This window comes from Equus przewalskii, chromosome 32 (assembly GCF_037783145.1).
Source record: "Equus przewalskii isolate Varuska chromosome 32, EquPr2, whole genome shotgun sequence".
Taxonomy (NCBI): domain Eukaryota; kingdom Metazoa; phylum Chordata; class Mammalia; order Perissodactyla; family Equidae; genus Equus; species Equus przewalskii.
In genome coordinates, this window is record NC_091862.1 from 9,897,775 (window position 1) to 9,922,863 (window position 25,089).

Consider the following 25,089-nt stretch of genomic DNA (forward strand, 5'->3'; position numbering starts at 1 on the left):
ATAGCATCTTAGGAAGGAGAGGAAATAACCCAGCCACCATCTGGAATCAGAACCTTACTTTCCCCCCTAAATTTGGAAGGTTAATGCATTTTATTCTGATTCAGGTAAACAGAACTTGTCATGATCTTGTTCTCTATAATTTTACAGATTCTCCTGCACTTAAAACACTACAGGATGACTTTCTGGAGTTTGCTAAAGACAAAAACTTCCAGGTGCTGAATTTTGTAGAAACACTGCCCACCTACATTGGCAGCATGATCAAACTCCACGTGGTGCCCGTGGAATCAGCAGGTACTCACTCATTCGAAATTGGTTGGCCATTAGAGGCCTAGTTGGTGGTACTGAACATTTAATCATAAACGTCAACTTGTGTATTCAGTTTCTCACTTTTAGCAGACAGTTTTATGAAGATCTAGATTCGAATTCTATTCTTTTCAGCCATAGATTAAAATTTCCCTGCCAACATATAACCTTGGCATTATCCCCCGCTTCATTTAACTGACTAGATGGCAAAGGTTTATTGGGTAAGTGTGAGTCAGCCATCAGCAGTGACTCTGGCGTTAAGAATATGAAGCCCTCTGTCAGCTGGATTGAAAGGGGCGTTTCACTTAATGGATTTACAGCTTCGGGCAGAATCCTGAAAAAATCAACTAAAGGCGTGGAAGCTTTAGCAAACAAATGGAAGATACGTGGGGAGTATTCACACAACAAAGTCCAGTGGAAAAGGCTTGTGGAAAGTAAATTTCTTCGTCATCCTGGGGTTGAGAAAAATGCCCAATCCCTGCTATAGGGTATTGTAATGTATTCCAGGCTCTTGGAGGGCAGGGCCCAAATCCTGCTTCTCCTTAGAGCCTCCTCTATTACTCTGCACACAGTAGATAACCCATGCATTTCACTCCCTGAAATGCTTTTCCTCACTGCCTGACTGCTCCGCTTGCTTTTCTGATCCCCTCTGAGGCTGGGTTAGGTGTGTCCTGTTGGCACTCGGCCATATGAGAGCTCCTTGCAGCCAGGGGCAGTGTGTATCTGGGGGGCCTGCTGGATGGTTCTTCCGTCTGTCTAACAAGTTTTGTCCTAACTTCGTTATGCGTTATCTAAGTAAAAGGAGAAAGGCTTCCCACTCTGTAGTGGAGCCCAAAGAGGCTTCCCCTCAAAGGAATGTGCCGCACAGGGAGGAGTCAGTGTTCAGTCGAAGAACTGAAGAGTTCAAAGAACAGCTGCCAGGTGGTTTGTATTTGTATTTGTTTAAAAGGGACTTTGGAAGCTGGGGGCAAAAGCAGAGTCCATATTGTGGACGAGCTGCTTGTGGTGGCGAAGCCTTGTCCTACTCGGTCTGCCCTTCTGCCGTGCCGCCAGGAGCCTTGCCTTCCTCCCTAACCGCCACTGCCTCCCTCCCCGAGCCGGCCTCACCAGCATCTCTTGTCGCTTCTGTCTCAGGGGACTTTGTTAGACTCAAACATCAGAAACGCTTCCAAATCTCTCAAGCATCGTCACCCTCCCCCAGGGGAGTGACCCTGGGCTTTGGGTGTGGAATGGCTCCCACGTGAGATGTTCCTGTTCTTTTCATCGTGAAGTGTCGTAACAAACTCTAGAGAAAGAAGTCGTTACAAGCAGCGTGGAGTAACCACCTGCGAGTGTGTAAAGGCTTGGAAGACGACAGTGCTCAGGCTTTACGAATTCACCGTCAAATCAGGCAGTGGCCAGGACACACGCGAAGACTGTATGAAAGGCATAAAAGTGTAATTATATCTACTGGGGATCCGTTCTCGCTCGATTGGTCACATGTAGTTTACCTACAGTCAAACTTCAGGTCCCTTTATCTCTAAGACTCCCTCATCAGAACCAAATCCACATTTAGAGTTACCCATTTGGCCTCTTTCAATATTGATGGGGGGAAGCTTATATTTTTCCTTAGATTTTATTGACATTTTTGTTTTCTCCAGATTTAGGCATTGGAGATCTAATTCCTGTGGATGTTAACCATTTGAACATTTGTAAGCCAAAGCAAAAGGATGCTTTTTTGTACCAGCGTACCTTACAATTCATCCGTGAAACTTTAGCCAAAGACCTTGAAAACTGACTCTTATCTTCTTCCATTTTTCATATGTGAACACAGTGCAAGAAATTTGGTGTTGTCTTTCTCTTTCAGCTCTAAGCAATCATGCAGACATAGTCACTATGGCATCCACTGTAGTGGTCTGGGGCATCTCGCAGGCAACAGAATATTGTTCTCAGTTCACGCGCTGTAAAGCACAAACGTGGAAGTGGCGATCAGAGAATGAAGGCTAGACTGGATTCTTTTGATTTACAAGCAGTTCCACGTGTGCCAGTTGATGCTTGGCATTGTTGTCCTGGTGACAAGGAGCAAGCTGCTGTGGATGGAGAATGCCTTTTGTTACCTGTGGCTGTTTCCAGCTCGTGCTAGGAGGAGCACCAATGGCTTCTGAAGGGAGAGCCATCACCAATGCCACAAAAACACCGTTTGGAGAGTACCTAGAATGAACTAGAGCATAAAAGACTGCTTTGTTCTGGGTTTCCGTGTGCTGCAAATTTTTTAAAACATGTCAGTGTAAGCCTTTGTCTAACGTGTTAACTTTGTTGGACCTGTTGTCATCCATGGAGCAGTTCCTTGTAAGTTTTTATTTTCGTATTGCTGAGAACAAATATTCCTCTTTTTAAAAAAACTCTCTAGTAATTCTTTCCAGACTGTTGCTACCTGTACGTTTATTTTTTCCCAGATAAAGTAGCTAATCCATTATTGATCAGAGTGTGAAATAAAAGTGTTCTAAGCTATTATATATATTAGCAAATACTTAGTATTGAGATTCTCACATTCTTTTTAACTAATAAAGTATTCCTTTCTTTCCTGCTCATTTGAAATTGGCATTAATTGACCTCCAGCATGTGAGAAACAGGAAATAACATTGATGACTTGCATTTTTTTAATAACAGCATTATTGAGCTATATAAAATTCACCCTTTAACATATACAGTTCCTTGATTTTTAATATATTTACAGAGTTGTGCAACCATCACCACTATCTAATTTCAGAACATTTCATCATCCCAAAAAATAACCCCACACCCATTAGACTTCACTCCTCACCTCCTTTGCCCTCAGCCCCTGGCATACACTAGTCTATTCTGTCTCTGTGGATTTGCCAGTTATAGACATTTCATATAAATGGAATTATACAATACGTGGCCTTCTGTGTCTGGCTTCTTTCTCTTTGCATGATGTTTTCAAGGCTCATCCATGATGTAGCATGTATCAGTACTTCATTCTTTTTTAGGGCCAAATAATATCCCATTGTATGGATATACCGCATTTGCTTATGCATTCATCAGTTGTTGGACATTTAGGTTATTTCCGTTTTTTGGGCTATTGTGAATAATGCTGCTGTGAACATTCATGTACAAGTTTTTGTGTGGACATGTGTTTTCCATCTCTTGGGTATGTACTAGGAATGAAATTGCTGGGTGATGTTAAGCTTCTGTTTACCATTTTGAAGATAATGGACATTTGTAGAATGGGATAGCCAAAGCGAACACCGGAGGACAGCATCTGAAGGTAAACTGGGGTCATCAGTAAACTGTCAACTTCTGATTGTTTAATTATGCAACAACATAACAAGTGACTTAACCACTTGTTTTATTCTGTAGACTCAGCAAATGTGACTTTTAGCACAACAGTAAGTACTAGCTAATAGGATGGCATGGGGAGAAGGGGTAGGTTTGTCTGTTTTCCCTGAACCATGGCAATGCCCATGGTTGAAACAACTCTTCATTAACTTAGAGTAAATGGAATGAAACTCCATTGCTTAAAATCTCAATGTAGCCATCATAGCTGTGCTTTGAAAATCAGGTCTGGGAGAGAGCCAGTGTATTACTAAGTTACTACAATTTTTCAGGCAAGTCACTTAACATTTCTTTTTATTCTCTTTCTGAAATGGATATGATATACACAGACTCACTCCATCAGTTTTGCGAGATTTAAGTCAATATGGTTTTAAAATAATCACCGCCTGAAAAACACTTTAAAAATACAAAGTATGAAAATACATGTATTTGAAATAGTTTTAAACTTAGACCATCAATAAAATGGTTCTCCTAATTCACTCAGCCTTGTTTAAATATCCTTTCTGGAAAAAAATTTCAAATGAAGTTTCATATTGCCTTTCTTCTCATGTGAAAAGTCACTTTCAATGATCTGGCTTAAGAAGGAAGTAAACATACGTGTTACAGAGCAAGCTACTGAAAGCAAGCTGTAAATAAAACTAGGATGAAAATGAAGTCGTTATCCTTATTTGTAACCCCTTCACTTCACCTCACATTTCCCCAAAACCAGCTAGATTATGTTGTTAACCCTAAAACTCAATGGTACCGAGTCCCCCTTTACTTCTGTTTAATTAAATGTCACCACAGAAAGAGTCGGCCTTACAAAACAGAGGATCTTGAACCTTTCTTGACCCTGCATTGACCATTTACCGAAGGCTACGCCGACAGCCAGAACACAGAGGAGGCAGGTCTCTGCTCAGTCAGCCTGAGGGTGGTGGGCACCAGCATTTAGTTCCTATTGAGAAAGACAGCACGGTAATACAGTGATGTGTATCTCTCTCTCTTTTGATCTTGGTTCATAATTCACAGTGCCCCTCAAATTATTTCTAACTCTTAAAATTTGAGTTTTTGGGATACCTTCCTAAATTTTCATTCTTTTGTTATATTAAATACATTGTATGATTTGGTTTTTATTATTTGGTATAAAACTTATGCCCATGAAAAAAATTTGAGCATGTTCAGTAAATGTCACTTTCAAGTACTTAATACAACTGATTGTGCCCTCATATTGGATGTTGAACACTCCCAAAAGGTAATCACTTAAATCTATTAGAAATTTGCTTTATAAAAAGCGGCATTTTATTATAAATTACCTTAATAAAGCAGAAGATATAAGACAGTTTAATACCTGAAGAAACTTGCAAATTTAGAAAAGCCATTCTCATAAAAATTCCAGCTCTTAATCTGCTCAGCTTGGCCTTGGAGTTTAGAAACAGTGTCATGGAGTTCAACATCTGGTTCCAGAGTTCAGAAACACTAAGTTTACTAGAACTTTCAGTTTTTAGTTTAATCCAAACTTTATCTTGATATTGTTAAGGCTAATTTATAATGAAAGCCAAATGTGCACTGATTCCTAGGACCAGTAGAGAGTGACTGGCTGTGAATTCAGTCTCCAAGCATAAAAGGTTTTTGTCATCTATAAGTCTATAATTTAGATTTCAGAATATTTTGACATTTGGGATTGTTAGATTAAAACATTTTAAAGAGCTCTGGTTCAAGGTGGTGACATAGGAGGCTCCTGAACTCACCTGTTCCCATGGACACCAAATCTCTAGCTACACACAGAGCAATTCCCCCTGAAAGAAATTCAGAAACTAGCTGAGTGACTCGTACATTTTGGGCAAACAAGAAAATTCCCACGTTGAGATGGGTAGGAGAAGCTGAGACACACACTTGCCATAAACCCCACCCCCAGCTCAGTGAGATACACCTGGGAGGGAAGGCACAACTCACGGCTTCCTGACGAGTGAGGGGTTTGGACCCAACATCTAGTGCTGCAACTTTTAACACTTCCACCTGAAGGCCGGCCCCAAAGCTCTGAAAGCCAACAGGGCTTGTGTCCATGAGACCCATAAGACCACAGCAAGGAAAGAAACAGTTTTTAACGGGCTCATGAGGACTCACTGTGGCTGTCCTCCCAGAATTCAGTGCAGAGGCAGCAGACAGAAACACCCATCTCCCAGTCTTTCCCTGAAGGACGCCGATTTGCATATCTTAAAAGCTGCAGCCTGAGAGTTAGTCTCCTAATTCAGCACACACCTGGAGACTGTGATCCTCCCTGGAGATGGGGGAGGCCAGTGAGTGCCATCTCTGCATTCTTCCTCCAGCCCACTTCAGGCTGCTGGTGTCTCCCTGGAAGGAGCTTGTGCACATGCCCAGAGAATGTACCCTTGATTGTCTGGCTCTGGTGGCCAGCAGGGCTTGTGTTTGTGGGCTCCACAGGACTGTAGTAAACAAAAAGTTCTCAACTTGCTATCCCATGGCTCCACCCAGGGCTCAGCACAGAGGAAGCTGGCACCCATCTCCCAGTCTTTCCCTGAAAGAGGTCTATTCACATACTTTAAAGGCTGCTGCCTGAGGGCCCAGTTTCCAATCAGCCTGCATTGAGGTGCTGACTGAGGTCCTCCTCCTTGGAACACTGGCAGGTCTTGGTGGACCCTCAACTACTGGGAGCCACTAAGAACAAAGAGGGCAGCTTGGACAATCACAAAGGTTTGTGAGACAAACAAGAACTTGATAGACTGAATGATAAGGTTCGTCTCCTCATGAGCCTACTCCATCAAGGCTGGGAGAAGTTGTTTTATCTAATGCCCAGAAACTAACACAGAGTCAAGAAAAATGAAGAATATGTTCCAAACAACAAAAAAAACACAAGATAAAACTCCAGAAACAGATGTTAACAAAATGGAGATAAGTGATTTACCTGATAAAGAGTTCAAAATACTAAAGATGCTCACCAAGGTCAGGAGAATAATGCATGAACAAAGTGAGAATTTCAAAGACAGAAAATAAAGTACCAAACAGAAATCACAGAGCTGAAGAATACAATAAGTGAACTGAAAAATTCAATAGATTCAACAGCAGACTGGATGATGTGGAAGGAAGGATCAGCAGACTTGAAGACAGGGCAGTGGAATTCATCTAATCAGAAGAACAGAAAGAAAAAAGGATGAAAAGGAGTGAAGACAGCTTTAAAATGGTACCATGATGGGAACAAGCAGTAGAACACACTCCCTAACAAAAAAATTTTTTTTTGAGATATTGGAACTATCAGATACAGAGGACAAAACGTGCTTAAAATTTGTTTTTTAAGAAGACAAGGTTGAAATATCTTCAGAAACAGGAAACTATATAGTGACTTAGATTTTAGAAAGTACCAGAAATAGCTTCTAGAAAAGAGACCTGAAATTAGATACAACTGAAAAAAATTAGTAAGCAGGAAGAGAGGTCAGAAAAATTATCCAGAATGCAGCATAGAGAGACAAATGATGGAAAATACAGAAGAGAAGCTAATGATATAGGCAAGTAAAAAGACAAAAATTCTCTTATATATTTCATTGGAGTACCAGAAGGAGACAAGAAAAAGAATGTCCCAGAGGCAGTATTTGCAGAGATAATGGTTGAAGAGTTTCCAGAACTGATGAAAGACGGCAATCCACAGATTCAAGAAGTTCAATGAATCCAAAGCAGAGAGAATAAATCCACGTCTATCCATAGCAGAGTGACACTGCAGAAAAGCCAAAATAAAAGGAAAGCCTTAAAAGCAGCCAGAGGAAAAGAGTTTAAAGGAACAATAGTTAAGATTGCTGATGTTAAGTCATCAGTCAATGGAAGACAGAAGACATCGCAACATTGTCGACGTGCTGAAAGAAAACCATGCCCACCCCAGGATTATACGTTCAGTAAAAATAAGGACATTTAAAATATTAAGATGAAACAGACAATACTATATAAAGTGAAAAAGCTTTCTACCAGCAGACCTTCATAAATGGAAGTGTTAAAGGATGTACTTCAGGTAGAAGGTAAGTGATCCATCCAGAGGTGCTGAGATTCAAGAAGAAATGCAGAGTGAAAAAAGAGGCAACTATTTGGGTAAACTAAGTGAAAATTGATTGTATAAGACAATAATAATGTCTTGAGTGGGTGTTAAAATATGTAAAATTAAGGGGCTGGCCCCTTGGCTGAGTGGTTAAACTGTGTGCTCCATTTATGTGGCCTGGGTTTGCAGGTTCAGATCCCAGGTAGAGACCTACTCCACTCATCAGCCATGCTGTGGAGGCACCCCACATACAACGTAGAGGAAGATTGGAAGGGATTTTAGCTCAGGGCGAATCTTCCTCACCAAAAAACCCCCACAAAAACAATTAAATACACAGCAACTATAGTTGGGGTGGGATAAATGGAGATAAAGTGTTCCAAGGTGACTGCATTATTCAAGAGGAAGGTAAAAGTAATGAGTAACATTAAACTTTGAGAATGTAATGATACATGTAATTTCTAAGGTCTCCAATAAAAATGTAATCAACAAAAATAGGTTATAATGACTTCCAAATTAGGAGATCATGAAAATTCAAAAGAAGGCGTGAAAGGAGGAGAAAAGAAGCAAAGAACAGATAGTACAGAGACAAAGCATAGGATAGCATGGTAAATTTAAACCCGAATATAGCAATTATTACATTAAATGTGAATAGAATAAATACCCCAGTTAAAAGATAAATATATCAGGCTAGATAAGAAAACAACACTAATTATCTGCTATTTATAAGAGACCCATCTGAAGCATGAAGGCATAGAGAAGTTCAAAATAAAAAACATGGAAAAAGACACGTCATGCAAATACCAAAAGCAGGCCAGTGTTGCTACATCATATAAAACATTTTAGGGCAAGAAGAATAAAAACAGGGTGACTTCATAATGATAAAAGATTACATTTACCAGGAAAAGAGTAAATATTAATTGTGTATGAATGTAAGTATATGGCCTCAAATTATATAATGCAAAAATGGAGAAAACTACAAGAAGAAATAGACACAATGGGAGATTTTTACATATGTATCCAACCAAAAAAGAAAGGGGGGGGATGGGCAGGGATAAAAGATTTGAATTACATGCTTTCCAGACTTGACCCATTGGAATATTTAGAGCACTGTACCTAAGGAATGGAGAATGCACATTCTTTTCAGATTTGACCAAATGGTCAAATGAGCTAAGCATTGATCTCAAGAAGTTAGAAAAATAAACAGTAAAATAAAACCAATGAAAATAGAAGGAAAGAATTTTAAAAGAACACAAACTGAAATAGAAAACAAACATAAACTAGAGTCTGAACAAAACTAAAAGTTGATTCTTTGAAAAGACTGAAAAAATTGACAACCCTATAGTGAGACTGATCAAGAGAAAAAGAGAAAAGGGACAAATTTCCAATATTAGAAATGAGAAGGAGGTATCACTACAATGTAGACATTAAAAGATAAGAGGAGGGGCCAGCCCTGTGCCATACTGGTTAAGTTCACACACACTGCTTTGGCAGCCCAGGGTTTGCCAGTTTGGATCCCGGTTGTGGACCTAGCACCACTTATCAAGCCATGCTGTGGCACGCATCCCACATATAAAATAGAGGAATATGGGTGCAGATGTTAGCTCAGGGCCAGTCTTCCTCAGCAAAAAGAGGATTGGCAGCGGATGTTAGCTCAGGGCTGATCTTCCTCAAAAAAAAAAAAAAAAAAAGGTAGGCTATTATGAATACTTTTAGGCCAAGAATGTTAAATTTTAGATGAAATAGAAAATTGCAAGTAAACTATAGCTTACCCAACTTGCCCATGAAGGAGACACTAGTCCTATGACTATTAAAAAAACAGAATTAGTGATTAAAGAATCTTCTCACACAAAAAAACTATAGACCCAGTTGACTTCACTGGTGAACTCTACCAAAAATTTAAGGAGGAAATAATCCCAATATTATCAAATTCTTCCTATTAACATAAAAGAGTGTCTTCCTCAACTTCTGAGGTTAGTGTAACTGTGATACCAAAACTGTACAAGGTCAGTACAAAAAAGAGAATCTCACTTATGAACATAGATGCAAAAATCCTAAACAAAAATATTGACAAACTAAATCTAGTAATATTTTTAAAAGATAATATAATCTGTCCAAGCTACATTTATACCAGGAATGCAAGATTGTTTAGCACTGGAAAATTGATCAATGTAATTCACCATATTAACCAACAAAAGGAGGGAAAAAAATCATAATCATTTCAATATATGTAGAAAATGTCTCTGATAAAATTCAACAGCCGTTCATGAAAAAGATAAACTTGGTAACTCAGGAAGAGAATTTCTTTAATAAGGGTGTCTAAAGAACAAAAAACAATAGACATCATACTTAACGGCAAAAATATTAACACTTTCCCTTTGAGAAGAAGAATAACACAAGAATGCCTATTATCAACACTTTTTTTCTTTGAGGAAGATTAGCCCTGAGCTAACATCCACCACCAATCCTGCCCTTTTTGGTGAGGAAGACTGGCCCCAAGCTAACATCTGTGCTCATCTTCCTATACTTTAGATGTGGGATGCTGCCACAGCATGGCTTGATGAGCAGTGCATAGGTCTGTGCCTGGGATCCGAACGGGTGAACCCTGGGCTGCCAAAGCAGAGTGCGTGAATTTAACTGCTGTGCCACTGGGCTGGCCCCATCAACACTTTTATTTAAAATTGTACTAAATGTTCTAGCTAGGTCTATAAGGCAAGAAAAAGGCATAAAGAGGTATAAGGATGGGAAAGTAAGAAACAAAACTCATTATTTGCAGGTGACATCATTGTCTACATAGAAAATCCAAAAGAATTTACAGATAGCATGTCTTACCAACTTTAAGACCCAGTTAAAAACATTTCAACATCTCTGTAACTGGGGTGCATCTCAGAATAGATGTCATAATTTAGTTGGAAGCCTTCTTAGTCTGTTTGGGCTGCTATAAGAAAATATCACAAGTAGCTTATGAACTGCAAACATTTCTTTCTCACAGTTCTGGAGGTGGGGAGGGCCAAGATCAAGATGCCACCATGGTCGCATTCTGATGAGGGCCCTCTTCCTAGTTCATAGCTGGCACTCTCTTGCTGTGTCCTCACATGGTGGAAGAGGTGATGGAGCTCTGTGAGGTGTCCCATTCATGAAGTCTCCACCCTCATGACCTAGTAACCTCTCAAAGACCCCAATCCCCCAATACCATCATCTTTGGGGGTTAAGACTTCAACATATTAATTTTTTGGGGAAACAAACATGCAGACCATAGCATCTTCTTAAGAATAATAGTACATAGGGCCAGCCCGGTGGCACAGTGGTTAAGTGCGCATGTTCTGCTTTGGTGGCCTGGGGTTCCCTGGTTTGGATCCTGGGTGCAGACATCACACTGCTTGACAGGCCATGCTGTGGTAGGCATCCCACATGTAAAGTAGAAGAAAATGGGCACGGACGTTAGCTCAGAGCTAATCTTCCTCAAAAAAAAAAAAAGAAGAATACATAAATGGTGTATCTTATAATTGATTGTATATTAGGTACATTGAAATACAGTAAGTTGTTAGAATTTTATGACAGTTTATCAAGGTTGTTTGATTCAGTCAATACACCAAAAATTAATATTTAAGTACACTCGCACCTGATGTCAAGATGGCGGCATAGGCGGACTCTGAACGCACCTCCTTGCATGCAAACAACAAATTTACAACTACTCTGGGAACAATTACCCCTAGGAGAGAACTGAAAACTGAATAAAAAGAACCCCCACAACAAGGGACAGTGCTGACTGAGGTGGAAAAGGCAGAAATTCCTTTCTGAAGAGAAAAATGCCAGCTTCGAGCTGCAGCACCTCATGGCTGGCCAGGAGCAATCCCAAGGTTCAAAGCCTCCCCTGGAGGAGCAGGTGATCTGAGCAGAAGAGCATTACCACAATATGCAGCTTTTGGACTCAGCACAACCAAGACAAGTGTCATAACATCTGGCTTTGCTGGCTATTAATAACAATGGGGAATACTCCCAGAAAAGCTATTGGACATAAGGGGAAAAAAAAAACCCCTCCTCAGCTAAGGGGTCCTCACACAAATTCACCCATTTCTGAAAGCAACCTAAAATCACCAGAAAGAAAGGGGCACAGTCCTTTGGTGAAAAGAGACTCACTTGATAGGCTGTGGGCACATCTTGGTGGGAGCTGAGACCTCCCCAGGCTGGGAACACTTCCCAAGGGACTGAGACATTGGTGGCAACCATTATCGTGACCTAGTGCAGGCATGCTGACGCAGATGCTGGCAGACGCCATCGGAGTTCTTCCCCTAGCCTGTTAGCCCAGGGGTCTGCCCCACCGGCTAGAGCACTGATTTAATCCAGCTCAGCCAGGGCAGGCAGCCTACCCTAGGGACTGGCCCCACTCAACAGTAAGCCTTCAGGCAACTTGTGGGCTCCCATAGGCCGGCTGCCTGGAACCTCTGCAGCTGGGTGAGTGGGTCTGCCTCTGTGGTGCAGGGAGTTCATGAGGGGCAGCCTGCATTAGTAGAATGTGTGGGGCCTCTTCCATGGGGTGACCGGGTCCACTTCAGTGGGTCGAAGTGTGCACATGGGACAGGACTGTTTTGACAGAGTGTGTGGCCCTGTGGGAAGTGGGACTTCTCAGCTGCAGCAGACTTGTGTTTTCCAAACAGCCATATAGAGGATCAGCCCCATGCTCCAAAGCCTGAAGCTATTGGGTGCTCCCATGCCTGGGGCCAGCCTCACTCAGCTGCACTCCTAAGAGAGCTGATAACAGCCTTGCAGGCTGGAGGCCTAGAGCAATTGTAAGCCCCTGAGCCTAGCAAATAGCCACACTGGGGGTCTACTCACTTAACAGAAATACTGCAACAGGAATGTGCTATTAGACCTTGCAGCCAATTGTGCTGGGGCCCCCCACACCCAATAAAGTGACTGAAGGGACCCTAGCAGCCACACATAGCTGAGCATTACAACCAGAAGGCCAGGTGGACAGCCTACCCTCCCCGGGTACCTGCAGCAAGAGCAACCCTGACACAGCAGAAGGACATACACAGCCCACACAGGGAACACTCCTGGAACATTTGGAACTGGTGATGAGATGGAAGCACACTGCTGGGCCTCATAAAGCATTTCTTACACAAGGCCACCTCTCCAAGATTGTGAGAAGTAACTGACCTACATAATGTATAGATATAAGCACAGAGAAAGAGGCAAAATGAGAAGACAAAGGAATAAGTTCCAAGTAAGGGAACAGGACAAAACCACAGAAAAAGAACTAAATGAAACAGATAAATAATCTACGTGACAGAGTTCAAACTAATAGTCATAGGAACACTCACTGATCTTGGGAGAAGAATGGATGAATTTCGTGGGAACTTCAAAGAATTGGAAAATATAAAAAAGAACCAATCAAAAATGAAGAATACAATACTGGAAATGAAAAATTCACTAGAAGGACTCAAAAGTAGAGTAGATGATAAAGGAGAACATATCAGTGAGCTGGATGAAATACTAGAGGAAATCACCAAAGCTGAACAAATAATAGAAAAAAGAAGTAAGAAAAATGAGGACAGTCTAAGGGACCTCTGGGACAACATCATGCACACTAACATTCATATTATAGGTGTCCCAGAATGATAAAATAGAGACAAAGGGGTAGAGAACCTATTTGAAGAAATAATAGCTGAAAACTTTCCTAACCTAAGGAAAGAAACAGATATCCAGGTACAGGAAGCCCAGAGAGCACCAAACAAGAGAAACCCAAAGAGGCTGACACCAAGACACATTATAATTAAAATGTCAAGAATTAAAGGTAAAGGGAGAATCCTAAAAGCTACAAGAGAAAGGCAACAAGTTACATACAAAGGACATTCCATAACACTATCAGCTGACTTCTTGGCAAAAATCTTAAAGGCTAGAGGGGAGAGGCATGATATATTTAAAGTGCTGAGAGGAAAAACCCTACAGCAAAGAATACTCTATCTGGCAAGGTTGTAATTCAGAATGGAAGGAGAGATAAAGAATTTCCCAGACAAGCAAAAACTAAAGGAGTTTATCATCAAGAAACCAGACTTAAAAGGAATGCTAAAGGGACTTAAATGAAAAAGAGAAGACTACAAATAGGAAAAAATTATCTGTTTCCATGATAAGAGGGTAATGGATACACACTCACAAAAAAGAAGTAGATATAATATCAAAAACATAAAATGTGAGAGGAGGGGAGTAAAAGAGTAGAGCTTTTAGCAAGAGGTCAATTTAAAGAGACTATCAACTTAATATAGATTGCAAGATACATAGGTTATTATATATGAACCTTATGATAACCACAAACCAGAAACCTATAATGAATACAAAAAAATTAAGGGAAAGGAATCGAAACATAATACTAAAGAAAGCCATCAAACCACAAGGGAAGAGAGCAAGAGAAGAAGAAAGGAACAGGGAAGAACTACTAAAACATCCAGAAAAAAATTTGGAACAAAATGGCAATAAGTGCATTGTTATCAATAGCCACTTTAAATGTCAATGGACTAAATGCTCCAATCAAAAGGGTGGCCGATTGGATAAAAAAACAGGACCCATATATATGCTGCATACAAGAGACACACTTCAGACCTAAAGACACTCACAAACTGAAAGTGAAGGGATGGAAAAAGATACTCCATGCAAATGGCAATGAAAAGAAAGCTGGGGTAGCAATACTTATATCAGACAAAATAGACTTAAAAACTGTAACAAGAGACAAAGAAGGGTACTACATAATGATAAAGGGAACAATCCAACAAGAGGACATAACACTTGTAAATATCTATGCACCCAACATAGAAGTACTGAAATATATAAAGCAATTATTAACAGACATAAAAGGAGAAGTACACAACAACCCAATAATAGTAGGGGACTTTATTTTTATTTTATTTCTTTTTTTTGGTGAGGAGGATTGGCCCTGATCTAACATCTGTTGCCAATCTTCCTCTTTTTGCTTGAGGAAGATTGTTGTTAAACTAACATCTGTGCCAATCTTCCTCTGTTTTATATGTGGATGCCACCACAGCATGGCTTGATGAGAAGTGCGTAGGTCTGTGCCTAGGATCTGAACCTGTGAACCCTGGGCCACCAAGGTGGAGCATGTGAATTTAACCACTACACCACCAGGCCAGCCTCAATAGTAGTGGACTTTAACACTCCACCAATGGACAGATCATCCATACAGAAGATCAATAAGGAAACATTGGCCTTAAATGATACATTAGACCAGATGGACTTGGGAGATATATACAGAACAGTCCATCCAAAAACTGCAGAATACACAGTCTTTTCAAATGCACATGGAACATTCTCCAGGATAGATCACATTAGGCCACAAAACAAGTCTCAATAAATTTAAGAAGATTGAAATAATACCATGCGTCTTTACTGATCACAATGGTATGAAACTAGAAATCAAGTACAGGGAAAAGAAGAAAAGCCACAATTTCTTTCCACAAAGAAAATGAGAAAAGCCACAAATAGGTGGTGATTAAACAAAATGCTACTAAACAATGATTGGGTCAATTAATAAATCAAAGGAGAAATCAAAAAATACCTGGAAACAAATGAAAATGAAAATACAACATGGCAAAAGTTATGGGATACAGAAAAAGCAGTTCTAAGACAGAAGTTTATAGCAATACAGGCCTACCTCATCAAACAAGAAAACTCTCAAATAAACAAATAAATAGTGCACCTAAAGGAACTGGAAAAAAAGAAACAAAGCCCCAAATCAGTAGAAGGAAGGAAATAATAAAAATCAAAGCAGAAATAATGAAATAGAGACTAAAAAAAAAGAAAACAGAAAAAAAAATCAATGAAACTAAGAGCTGGCTCTTTGAAAAGATAAACAAAATTGACAAACCTTTAGCTAGAATCATCAAGAAAAAATGAGAGAAGGCTCAAAATCAGAAATGAAAGACGAGAAATTACAACAGACACCTCAGGAATATCAAAGATTAGAAGAGAGAACTATGAAAAGCTATATGCCAATAAACTGGATAATCTAAAAGAAGTGGATAAATTCTTAGAATAATACAACCTGCCAAAACTGAATCAAGAAGAAATAAAGAATTTGAACAGACCGATCACCAGTAAGGAGATTGAAACAGTAATCAAAAACCTCCCCAAAAATAAAAGTACAGGGCCAGATGGCTTCCCTGGTGAATTCTACCAAACATTCAAAGAAGACTTACTACCTGTCCTTCTCTAACTTCTCCAAAAAATTAAAGAGGAGGGGAAGCTCCCTAACTGATTCTACAAGCCAGCATTACCCTGATACCAAAACCAGACAAGAATGAGACAAAAAAAGAAAATTACAGGCCAATATCACTGATGAATATCGATGCAAAAATCCTCAACAAAATAGTAGCAAATTGAATACAACAAAACATTATAAAGATCATACACCATGATGAAGTGGGATTTATTCCAGGGTGCAGGGTGGGTTCAACATCCACAAATCAACTGTGATATACCACATTATCAAAATGAAGAATAAAAATCACATGATCATCTCAATAGATGCAGAGAAAGCATTTGACAAGATACAGCATCCATTTATGATAAAAAAAAACTCTCAATAAAATGGGTATAGAAGGAAAGCACATCAACATAATAAAGGTCATATATGACAAACTGACAGCTAATGTCATTCTCAATGGAGAAAAACTGAAAGCTATCCCTCTAAGAACAGGAACCAGACAAGGACGCCCACTTTCACCACTCTTATTTAACGTAGTATTGGAAGTCCCAGCCAAAGCAATCAGGCAAGAAAAAGAAATAAAAAGGATCCAAATTGGAAAGAAAGAAGTAAAACTGTCACTATCTGCAGATGATGCAACTTTATACATAGAAAACCCTAAAGGTGCTGGCCCTGTGGCCGAGTGGTTAAGTTTGCGTGCTCTGCTTCGGTGGCCCAGGGTTTGGCTGGTTCGGATTCCGGGTGTGGACCTAGCACTGCTCATCCAGCCATGCTGAGGTGGTGTCCACATAGCAGAACCAGAAGGACCCACAACTAGAATATACAACTATGTAGGGGCAGCTTTGGGGAGAAGAAGAAAAAACAAACAAACAAAGAAAACCCTAAAGACTCCACCAAAAAACTTTTAGAAATTATAAATGAATACAGTAATGTTACAGGATACAAAAATCAGTTGTGTTTCTATACACTAACAACGAAGTAGCAGAACGAGAAATTAACAATCCCATTTACAATTGCAACAAAAAGAATAAAATACCTAGGAATAAACTTAACCAAAGAGGGGAAAGACCTGTACACTGAAAACTATAAAACATTGTTGAAAGAAATAGAAGACACAAAGAAATGGAAAGATACTCCATGCTCTTGGATTGCAAGAATTAACCTAGTTAAAATGTCCATACTTCCTAAAGCAATCTACAGATTCAATGCAATCCCTATCAAAATTCCAATGACATTTTTCACAGAAATAGAACAAAGAATCCTAAAATTTGTATAGAACAACAAAAGACCCTGAGTAGCCAAAGGAATCCTTAGAAAAGAGAACAGAGCTGGTTCACTCCCTGATTGCAAAATATACTACAAAGCTATAGTAATCAAAACAGCATGGTACTGGTACAAAAACAGACACACAGATCAACGGAACATAATCAAGAGCCCAGAAATAAACACACATCTATGGACAGCTAATCATCGACAAAGGAACAAATATACAATGGAGAAAGGAAAGTCTATTCAATAAATGGTGTTGGGAAAACTGGACAGCCACATGCAAAAGAATGAAAATACAACAATATCTTACAACATTCACAAAAATTAACTCAAAATGGATTGAAGACTTGAATGTAAGACCTGAAACCATGAAACATCCAGAGGAAAACATAGGCAGTATGCTCTTCAACATCAGTCTTAGCAGCATATTTTCAAGTACCATGTCTGACTGGGCAAGGGAAACAATAGAAAAAATAAACAAATTGGACTACATCAAACTAAAAATCTTCTGCACAGCAAATGAAACCATCAACAAAATGAAAAGACAACCTAACAATTGGGAGAAGATGTTTACAAACCATGTATCTGATAAGGGGTTAATATCCAAAATATATAAAGAACTCATACGTCTCAACAACAAAAACACTAACAAACCGATTAAAAAATGGGCAAAAGATCTGAACAGACATTTCTCCAAAGAAGATATGTGGATGGCCAACAGGCACACGAAAAGATGCTCAACATCACTAATTATCAGGGAAATTCAAATCAAAACTACAATGAGATATCACCTCACACCCATCAGAAGGGCTATAAATAACAAGACAGTAAATAACAAGTGTTGGAGAGGATGTGGAGAGAAGGGAACCTTCATACACTGCTTGTGGAAATGCACACTGGTGCACCCACTATGGAAAACAGTATGGAGATTCCTCAAAAAATTAAGAATAGATCTGTCACATGATCCAGCTATTCCACTGCTGGGTATTTATCCAAAGAACATGAAAACACAAATGCAAAAAGATACATGCACCCCTCTGATCATTGCAGCATTATTCACAATAGCCAAGGCTCGGAAGCAACCTAGGTACCCATCAGGGGACGAATGGATAATGAAGATGTGGTATATATACATAACGGAATACTACTCAGCCATAAAAAGGAATGAAATCTGGCCATTTGTGACAACATGGATTGACCTTGAGGGTATTATGCTAAGCGAAGTAAGTCAGAGGGAGAAAGTCAAATACCTTATGGGCTCATTCATAAATAGAAGATGAAAATAACAACAAAGAAACACATAGAGACAAAAATTGGATTGGCGATTACCAGAGGGGAAGGGGGAAGGGAGGAGGGTGAAAGGGGTGATTAGACACACGTGTGTGGTGATGGATTGTAATTAGTCTTTGGGTGGTGAATATGATGTAACCTACACAGAAATAAAAATATAATGATGTACACCTGAAATTTATCTGTCATAAACCAATGTTATCACAATAAATAAAATCAGTACACTAGCAAAAAATAACAAATTAATTTTAAAGAAATGCTGTTAATTGTTAGATATAATCATGGTATTAAGGTTATAAAAGAAAATGTTATTTAGAGATACATATTAGAAGTATTTAGGAGTCAAATATCAAAGCAAATATAGCCAAATGTTAATTACTATTAAATCTTGGTGATGGATATATGAGGGTTCAAACTGTTTCCTCTGATTTCACATTCGAAAATTTTTCTAACAAAAACTTTGAGATACGTTAATGAAATCCTTAACTGAAGAAATATACCATGTTCTGAGATTGAAGAGCCAATATTGTAAAGATATCTACTCTATTCCATGCAGTCTTAGTCAAAAAGTGTAACAGGTTTTATTTTTTTTAATAGAACTTGATGAATTGACTCTATGATTTACATGCAATTGCAAAGGGTCAAGAACAGTCCAGATACTCTAAAGAAAAAGAATAAGGTAGGAGCGCTTGTTCTACCAGATTCCAAAGTTAAATGAAATAAGACAATGTAGTACTGGTACGCAGATTGACAAGTAGACCAGTGGTGCAGAACAGATTGCCCAGGGGAGAGAAATTCTGGAATGGCAGTATGAAGGGCTCATGGAAACCTTTCCTCCAGAGAGACATCTATTAAACTAGTAAATATTAGCAAAGGCAATCATTCCAAGTATCTAGAGATTCATCAAAAGACAACAAACTGAGAAGCGTTTATTCAGGAAAATCTAAGGAATCTTGCTAAGAACAGTGGGAACCATCGCATTGGGGCCAGAACCAGAGCCTGCACTGATCCCCCAGATCTGCCTTGCAGAAAGACCTGTTCCATTTGGGGTACAGAGGAAGCAACGTACCAACACACACACACGCACAGACACACATACTTTTGTACCCTACAACTAAAAAACATTTTTATTTTATATTGATGAAATCACTTTGAAAATCAATTCTGCACTTGACCACAGAGCAAACTTAAATCAACTTTAAAAAGCAGATATTTATCAAGGTTGCATTCTCAGGGCATAATCCAATAAATTTAGGAGCAATTTTAAAATGCCAAGCAAATCCTTAACTATTGGAAAACTACACAGTCTCCCTTGGATCAAAGAGAAAATAAAAGCAAATTGCAACCTAGAAATCAATGAAGAGGAGAATATTTCATGCCAAAATGGATAGGGTAACATTAAAGCTATAATTAGGGGAAAATATATAACTTTAAATGACTTTACTTAAGAAAAACTAAAAATAATGGAACCCAGTGCTACCTTTAATTAATAAATTAGGAAAAGAACAAAATTTAAAAGTAGAAAAATGATGCAAACGAAGGGTAAGTTTAAGTTAATGAAGAATGTTTAAAAAATTGACAGAAAAAAATATTAAAAAACAAAAGAAAGGATATATAAACCCAGTGTTATTTGAAAGTGTCAATAAAGTGAATAACCGCTTGAGAAACCTAATTAAAGGAAGAGAGAGCAATGGTTTGTTACTTAGTAAATGGTATAACTATTCCCCCAGGAAGCTGCCGTTGGACCCCCTACCTCACACCATCTAGAAACTATATTCCAGATGCTTTGAAGAGCTGCTGTTAGCCTAGGCAAAGCCTGTAATCTTCACCACTCTAACACACAGATTTATTTAGGTATTTCCACTACCCACTACTTCTATTATCTACAGAATAAAACCCTAACTTGTCATTTAAGGACGTCTGAAATTCTTGCCCATCAGCTAACATGCTTTCCATGCACATAAATCCACTTTGCTACTTGTCAAATTCTTAATCCTCTTCTCTCAGATTTTCCCTGACCCTCTGTGCACAATGCGTCACTCCTTCACCTGGTCTCCGACCTCATGCAGAGAGAGCCTATTACACAGGCACAAACAACTTGCCTTGCATGACAGTGGGCTTCAGGGCTCTCTCCCACTACCTGGGAAAAGGAAGGTACCACATCCAGCCAATTCCTTCCTCCCCATCCACATCCCAGGGCTGTGCACTCAGATTAAATGAATTCAATACAGCACTTACTGGTCAGGATGGACTAGCCATCTTTATTATTTTGAGAGTGTCAGTATATTCTTATTCCTGAAAGTCATCAGGGAACATTCATGACTTTATTTTGTGCGTTTCTTAGCTAACAACAAACCTAGATAGGACCTGAAGATTGTTTACTCTCTTCTTCTTTCTTTCTACACAGTGATGTACGCAAACCACTCTAGCAGTCAGAGATTTTAAAAGTTTCCAAAAGGTCCCACAGAAAATGAATTCTAGCATCTCTCAGTATTGTAGATATTGTCACACAAAGTTATCATATATGTGATGGCAATGGTCCCAGGTAGCAGAATTCAAGTCATAAATTCTTAACCAGATTGTTACTTTTCTGCTTTTTCAACTTAGTTTGATGGTTGAAAAAAGACCCCAAACCAAAAACTCAAACAGAAGAATAACTAGTAATCACATTTCATCCAGAATAGAAGGCTAGCCAAAGAAGACATCCCAAGGTGTTCTTCATATCTGAAAAGAAAGAAGCCAAATTAAAAAAAAAAAAGACAAAACATTTAATAGGTATTTGTCACAATTTCAGTACAAATTATCATTTCAAATAAACATTACAGGGTGCTATTAATTGCCAGTCACCTAATAAATAACTTTTGCAACTTTTCTTTCTGATGAAATTACTTCATTATAGAGCGAATGTTTTCATACATTACTTTGCTCACATTTATACGCATGTCAGGAGAATTTTAAGTGTCTGGAACTTCAACAACTTCAAACTTTTACAGGAATTGCTTGGGCGCATGTCCTAATTTCATTCATTTACTGGATCCAATTTAAAAAACAGGCAAGAAGTCTGAGAAGATGATGTTGTAAAAGGGAATATAATTGGGGTCAGAGAGACAATGTTGAATTGCAAAGCACTGTGCCCAAAACACTGCAGTGAAGCGTAACGTCTTACAGAACAGTCGCGAAATAAACCGCAAGGTCACCAAAGAAAGGCCCGCGTGGGAACATCAAAGACAGACTAAAAATAAAAAACCACAGAATGAAATCCCCAGGAAGGCAGCTGCTTATTGTCAAGATCATTCCACCAACTCTGCTGTTAACCTCGGAAACCTACAACGATTAAGCACTGATTTAAAGAATAAATAAGGCAATTCCAATTCTTTGTTTTTTAAATAGAACCTTGGTGTGAGAACCTTACATGTTATCAACTCAAAATCCAGTCTATGTCGTTCACTAAATTTGAACATCCATCATCAAATAATGTTGGTTCAATTCTTGTTAAACTACTTGTAATTTTTCTTATGACCTGCCTCAACTTTGTGTGTTAAATATTCACTGTTGGATTCTTAAAAGCTACTTGTGTGATGAGCACTTGTCTTTATTGAAATTCTGTTCTCTGTACCATTTATGTGCTATTTGCTTTCTAGAACAAAGAAGCAAGCTGGAAAATTAGGCCTAGTCCCAGCATGGCAAGCAACTTCTATGGTACTTATGTTTCTCTGCTCTTCTGACTGGTGGTTACATAATATCTGCTTTTAAATTCACCTCCTTTTTGGTGGGATAAGAGGTTACAGATAAAAGAGCCTTTGAATTCAGAAATCTTTGCTTCCACTCCCAATTGTACCCTTAGTAGCAATGTGAACCCTGTCAAATTATTTAACTTCTCTGAGCCTATTATCCATCTCGCTTTCTTTCTCCCCCAAACTCTTTCAAGGATCACGTTGTTTACCTCTCACATTTGTTAGACAGATAACAATGATATAAAGTACGTAAGTGCTACAGAAGGGGCCTTAATCAGCTAAGGCCGGAAACACCATCTTTTAGGACCAGTCAACTACATGTATTATGTATTTATCTTTATGGGTCACTAACACCTTTTTCTGTTATCTGTTTTCAGATGAAATGAGATAAATGTTGTAGTTGTGTTTTTGTTGTGAGTGCCAGATTTAAATACTCTGCAGTGTATCATGACAGTGGCAATGAGAAACAATTCTGAAATCCCAGAGGTCTGATTGGTCAAAAGAAAGTGGTCCCCACCCCCCAACCCCCCAGGTGAGATGCTTATTGCCATCCCAACTACTGGCATTTAGTACAGGAATTCCCCGGTCACATTAGGGACAACACAGAATCACTGCTCTATGATTCTATGATGTGAAAGACTCCTAAATACACTATGTGGCAAAGTAAGCTTCTGCCAGTGAGTTTCTTTTCTTTTTTTTTTTTAAAGATTTTATTTTTCCTTTTTCTCCCCAAAGCCCCCCAGTACATAGTTGTGTATTTTTAGTTGCGGGTCTTTCTAGTTGTGGCATGTGGGATGCCACCTCAGCGTGGCCTGATGAGCGGTGCCATGTCCGCGCCCAGGATTCGAACTGGCGAAACCCCGGGCCGCCGAAGCAGAGCACGTGAACTTAACTACTTGGCCACAGGGCCAGCCCCCAGTGCCTTTCTTATTCGCAAAAATATATCTGCTCCAAATGCATTCTAGACCTTATGACAATATTTTAAGAATGTAAAACAGTATGGTGATGTCTTTTTAAGTGATCTAAGAGGCAAGAAATGGTGTTGGAAATGTACAGGAAAAATGTATATGCAAAAAATAAACCTAATAAACACATAGATGAGCAAACCCCAGAAATGCTGCCCTGGGGTGTCTTATAGCTAGGGACATGTGGTACGTTCCTTCCTGAAGCTACAGCCTGGCAGACCAGGCTAAACTAAATATTCTTCATACTATAATGATGAGGATCAATATCATGTGCCAGCATGAGTTTTCACATTTCCTGGTTTTACTAGGTACGCAATAAAGAATCCAGGAGGTTGTGTTTAACAGGGAACAGATAGTGTGCAAAAATTGGTTCAAGTAGCACACCAGGGCTCAGGACGATAGCAATTTATGGGGCATGCAATGTCTAAGACGTGGTACAGGAGTCTTTCCCCAGTTTAAGCTCAGGTTAAGCTAATGGTATGTACTTCAGAACCAGAACAGTGTAAGACACCATCTCCCACAGGATCACACGTAATCAAGATTCATCTACATGTGCGTAAGTCAACAAGGGCTCATGGGAACGTACAGTCTAGTCATTGCTTGATCTATGGGCTGCTTCCCACTCTGACTTTTTAAGCCGGTGTCAGCGGGCCACGTACAGCTCTTAATGGCCCCGACCACCTTTCAGTCTAATCCTTACTTTATGCATCAAGCCTTAGGTGGTTCGCCAGAAAGTTACTTCAAATCTGTAAAGTACAAATAAAATTTTAAAAACACCACATACACACATAAATTGAACAACCATCAATAGGAGAGAGCTTCTTGGGCATTACCGGCCAGACTCTGTCTCCTAAAATCCATACAGTGAACCTAACCAGCGGTTTCCCACACCCCTGAGAGGACACTTCAAACGCACAAGTCTGGAATAAAGCATATCTTGGTGGCTGAATAATCATCTTATTCAATAAGAGACACAAGGTTTGTAAACTACACAAGAGGGACAGAAGTACAAATGTTTTTTCAATGTGCCTTTAAATAGATGTCTCTTTTGACTCTGGGCTTTTCCCTGTAAAGTGATGCCTAAGGGAAGGAGGCACACGTTCCAAGGAAGTGGGGGTCAAGCTTTCCCACTCATGTTTTCGCCAGTGGGTCAAACACCTGTAGCACCGTCCTCTTGTCCTTGTCACTGACCGTCACCCAGTGACCGAAGTCTTTTTGCCTGTGCTCCGCGGGCGGCTCCTCGGCAGCTGAGGCGCTGACATGGGGTGGGGCTGTGTGCGCCCTTCCAAGGTTCGTGGTCCCCGTGTCCAGGCGGTTAGAGCTCTTGGAAAGCCAGGCATTATTCAGCAGCTTAGGGTGTTGGAGAAGGCTCCAGAAGGGATCCTGATGGTCATCCAGAAGGGAGGCTGCCTCTGACTTCAGCTCTTTGGGGCCATCAGTTTCTGGGCTTGCAGCAGATGAAGTGCCAAGAAAAGCTGGTTGTGGAAGGAGGGCACCCCCGTCAGGCTGGCGTGCAGGGGGACAGTCACTGCTGGGGCTACTGCTGCAGGTGAGGCCCTGGAGAAGCTGGCTGTTGCTCTGCAGAACCTGCAGATTGAAGGTGGCGGGGGCTGACTTCTTCCTCCTTGGGGGGACCTGGGGCACGAGAGGTGGAACCTGCAGAGGGGGCGGCATGGTGGCTCCAGCCACCGGAGGGGCATTGTTGGGCACTGGCTTCCCGCCACTTGGCCTCCTCTCCACACCTTTCCCAGGCTGAAGTGTTCTTGGTTTGGGAACAGGTGGGACTGTCGTTAGAGGAGGAGTTTCAAGGCTCGTCTCCGGGGGCCCGATTGTAAAATGGGCAGTCTGTTGTCCAAAGTTTTCTTCCGGTGACGTGGGCTGAGAAAAAGCACAACAAAGAGTGTAAATAAGAAGCCAGCCCCAGAGGTGGGGTTGGGAATCAGAGAGCATCAGTCTCGG

General features: G+C 39.9%; 2 protein-coding genes across 15 annotated transcripts in view; one reads left to right on the forward strand and one right to left on the reverse strand.

The window, feature by feature from the left end:
• SERAC1 (serine active site containing 1) overlaps positions 1 to 2,873 on the forward strand; it is a 52,988-nt gene extending 50,115 nt beyond the window's left edge. For all 4 annotated transcript variants that reach the window (XM_070603080.1, XM_070603081.1, XM_008543366.2 and 1 more), the window contains exons 16-17: positions 148 to 291; positions 1,944 to 2,873. In XM_070603080.1, coding sequence (XP_070459181.1) covers positions 148 to 291; positions 1,944 to 2,080 — 281 coding nt within the window. In that variant the 3' untranslated portion in view covers positions 2,081 to 2,873. The remainder of the gene's footprint in view (positions 1 to 147; positions 292 to 1,943) is intronic.
• A 1,043-nt stretch (positions 2,874 to 3,916) lies between these two features.
• Positions 3,917 to 25,089, reverse strand: part of SYNJ2 (synaptojanin 2) — a 117,831-nt gene continuing 96,658 nt past the window's right edge. For 7 of the 11 annotated variants that reach the window (XM_070603069.1, XM_070603076.1, XM_070603068.1 and 4 more), the window contains one exon: positions 20,666 to 25,008. In XM_070603069.1, the coding sequence (XP_070459170.1) occupies positions 24,262 to 25,008 (747 nt within the window). In that variant the 3' untranslated portion in view covers positions 20,666 to 24,261. Of the gene's footprint in view, positions 4,574 to 5,366; positions 5,415 to 20,665; positions 25,009 to 25,089 lie in introns of those variants that run through there. The other 4 variants (XM_070603077.1, XM_070603073.1, XR_011535566.1 and 1 more) reach the window with 3 other exon arrangements.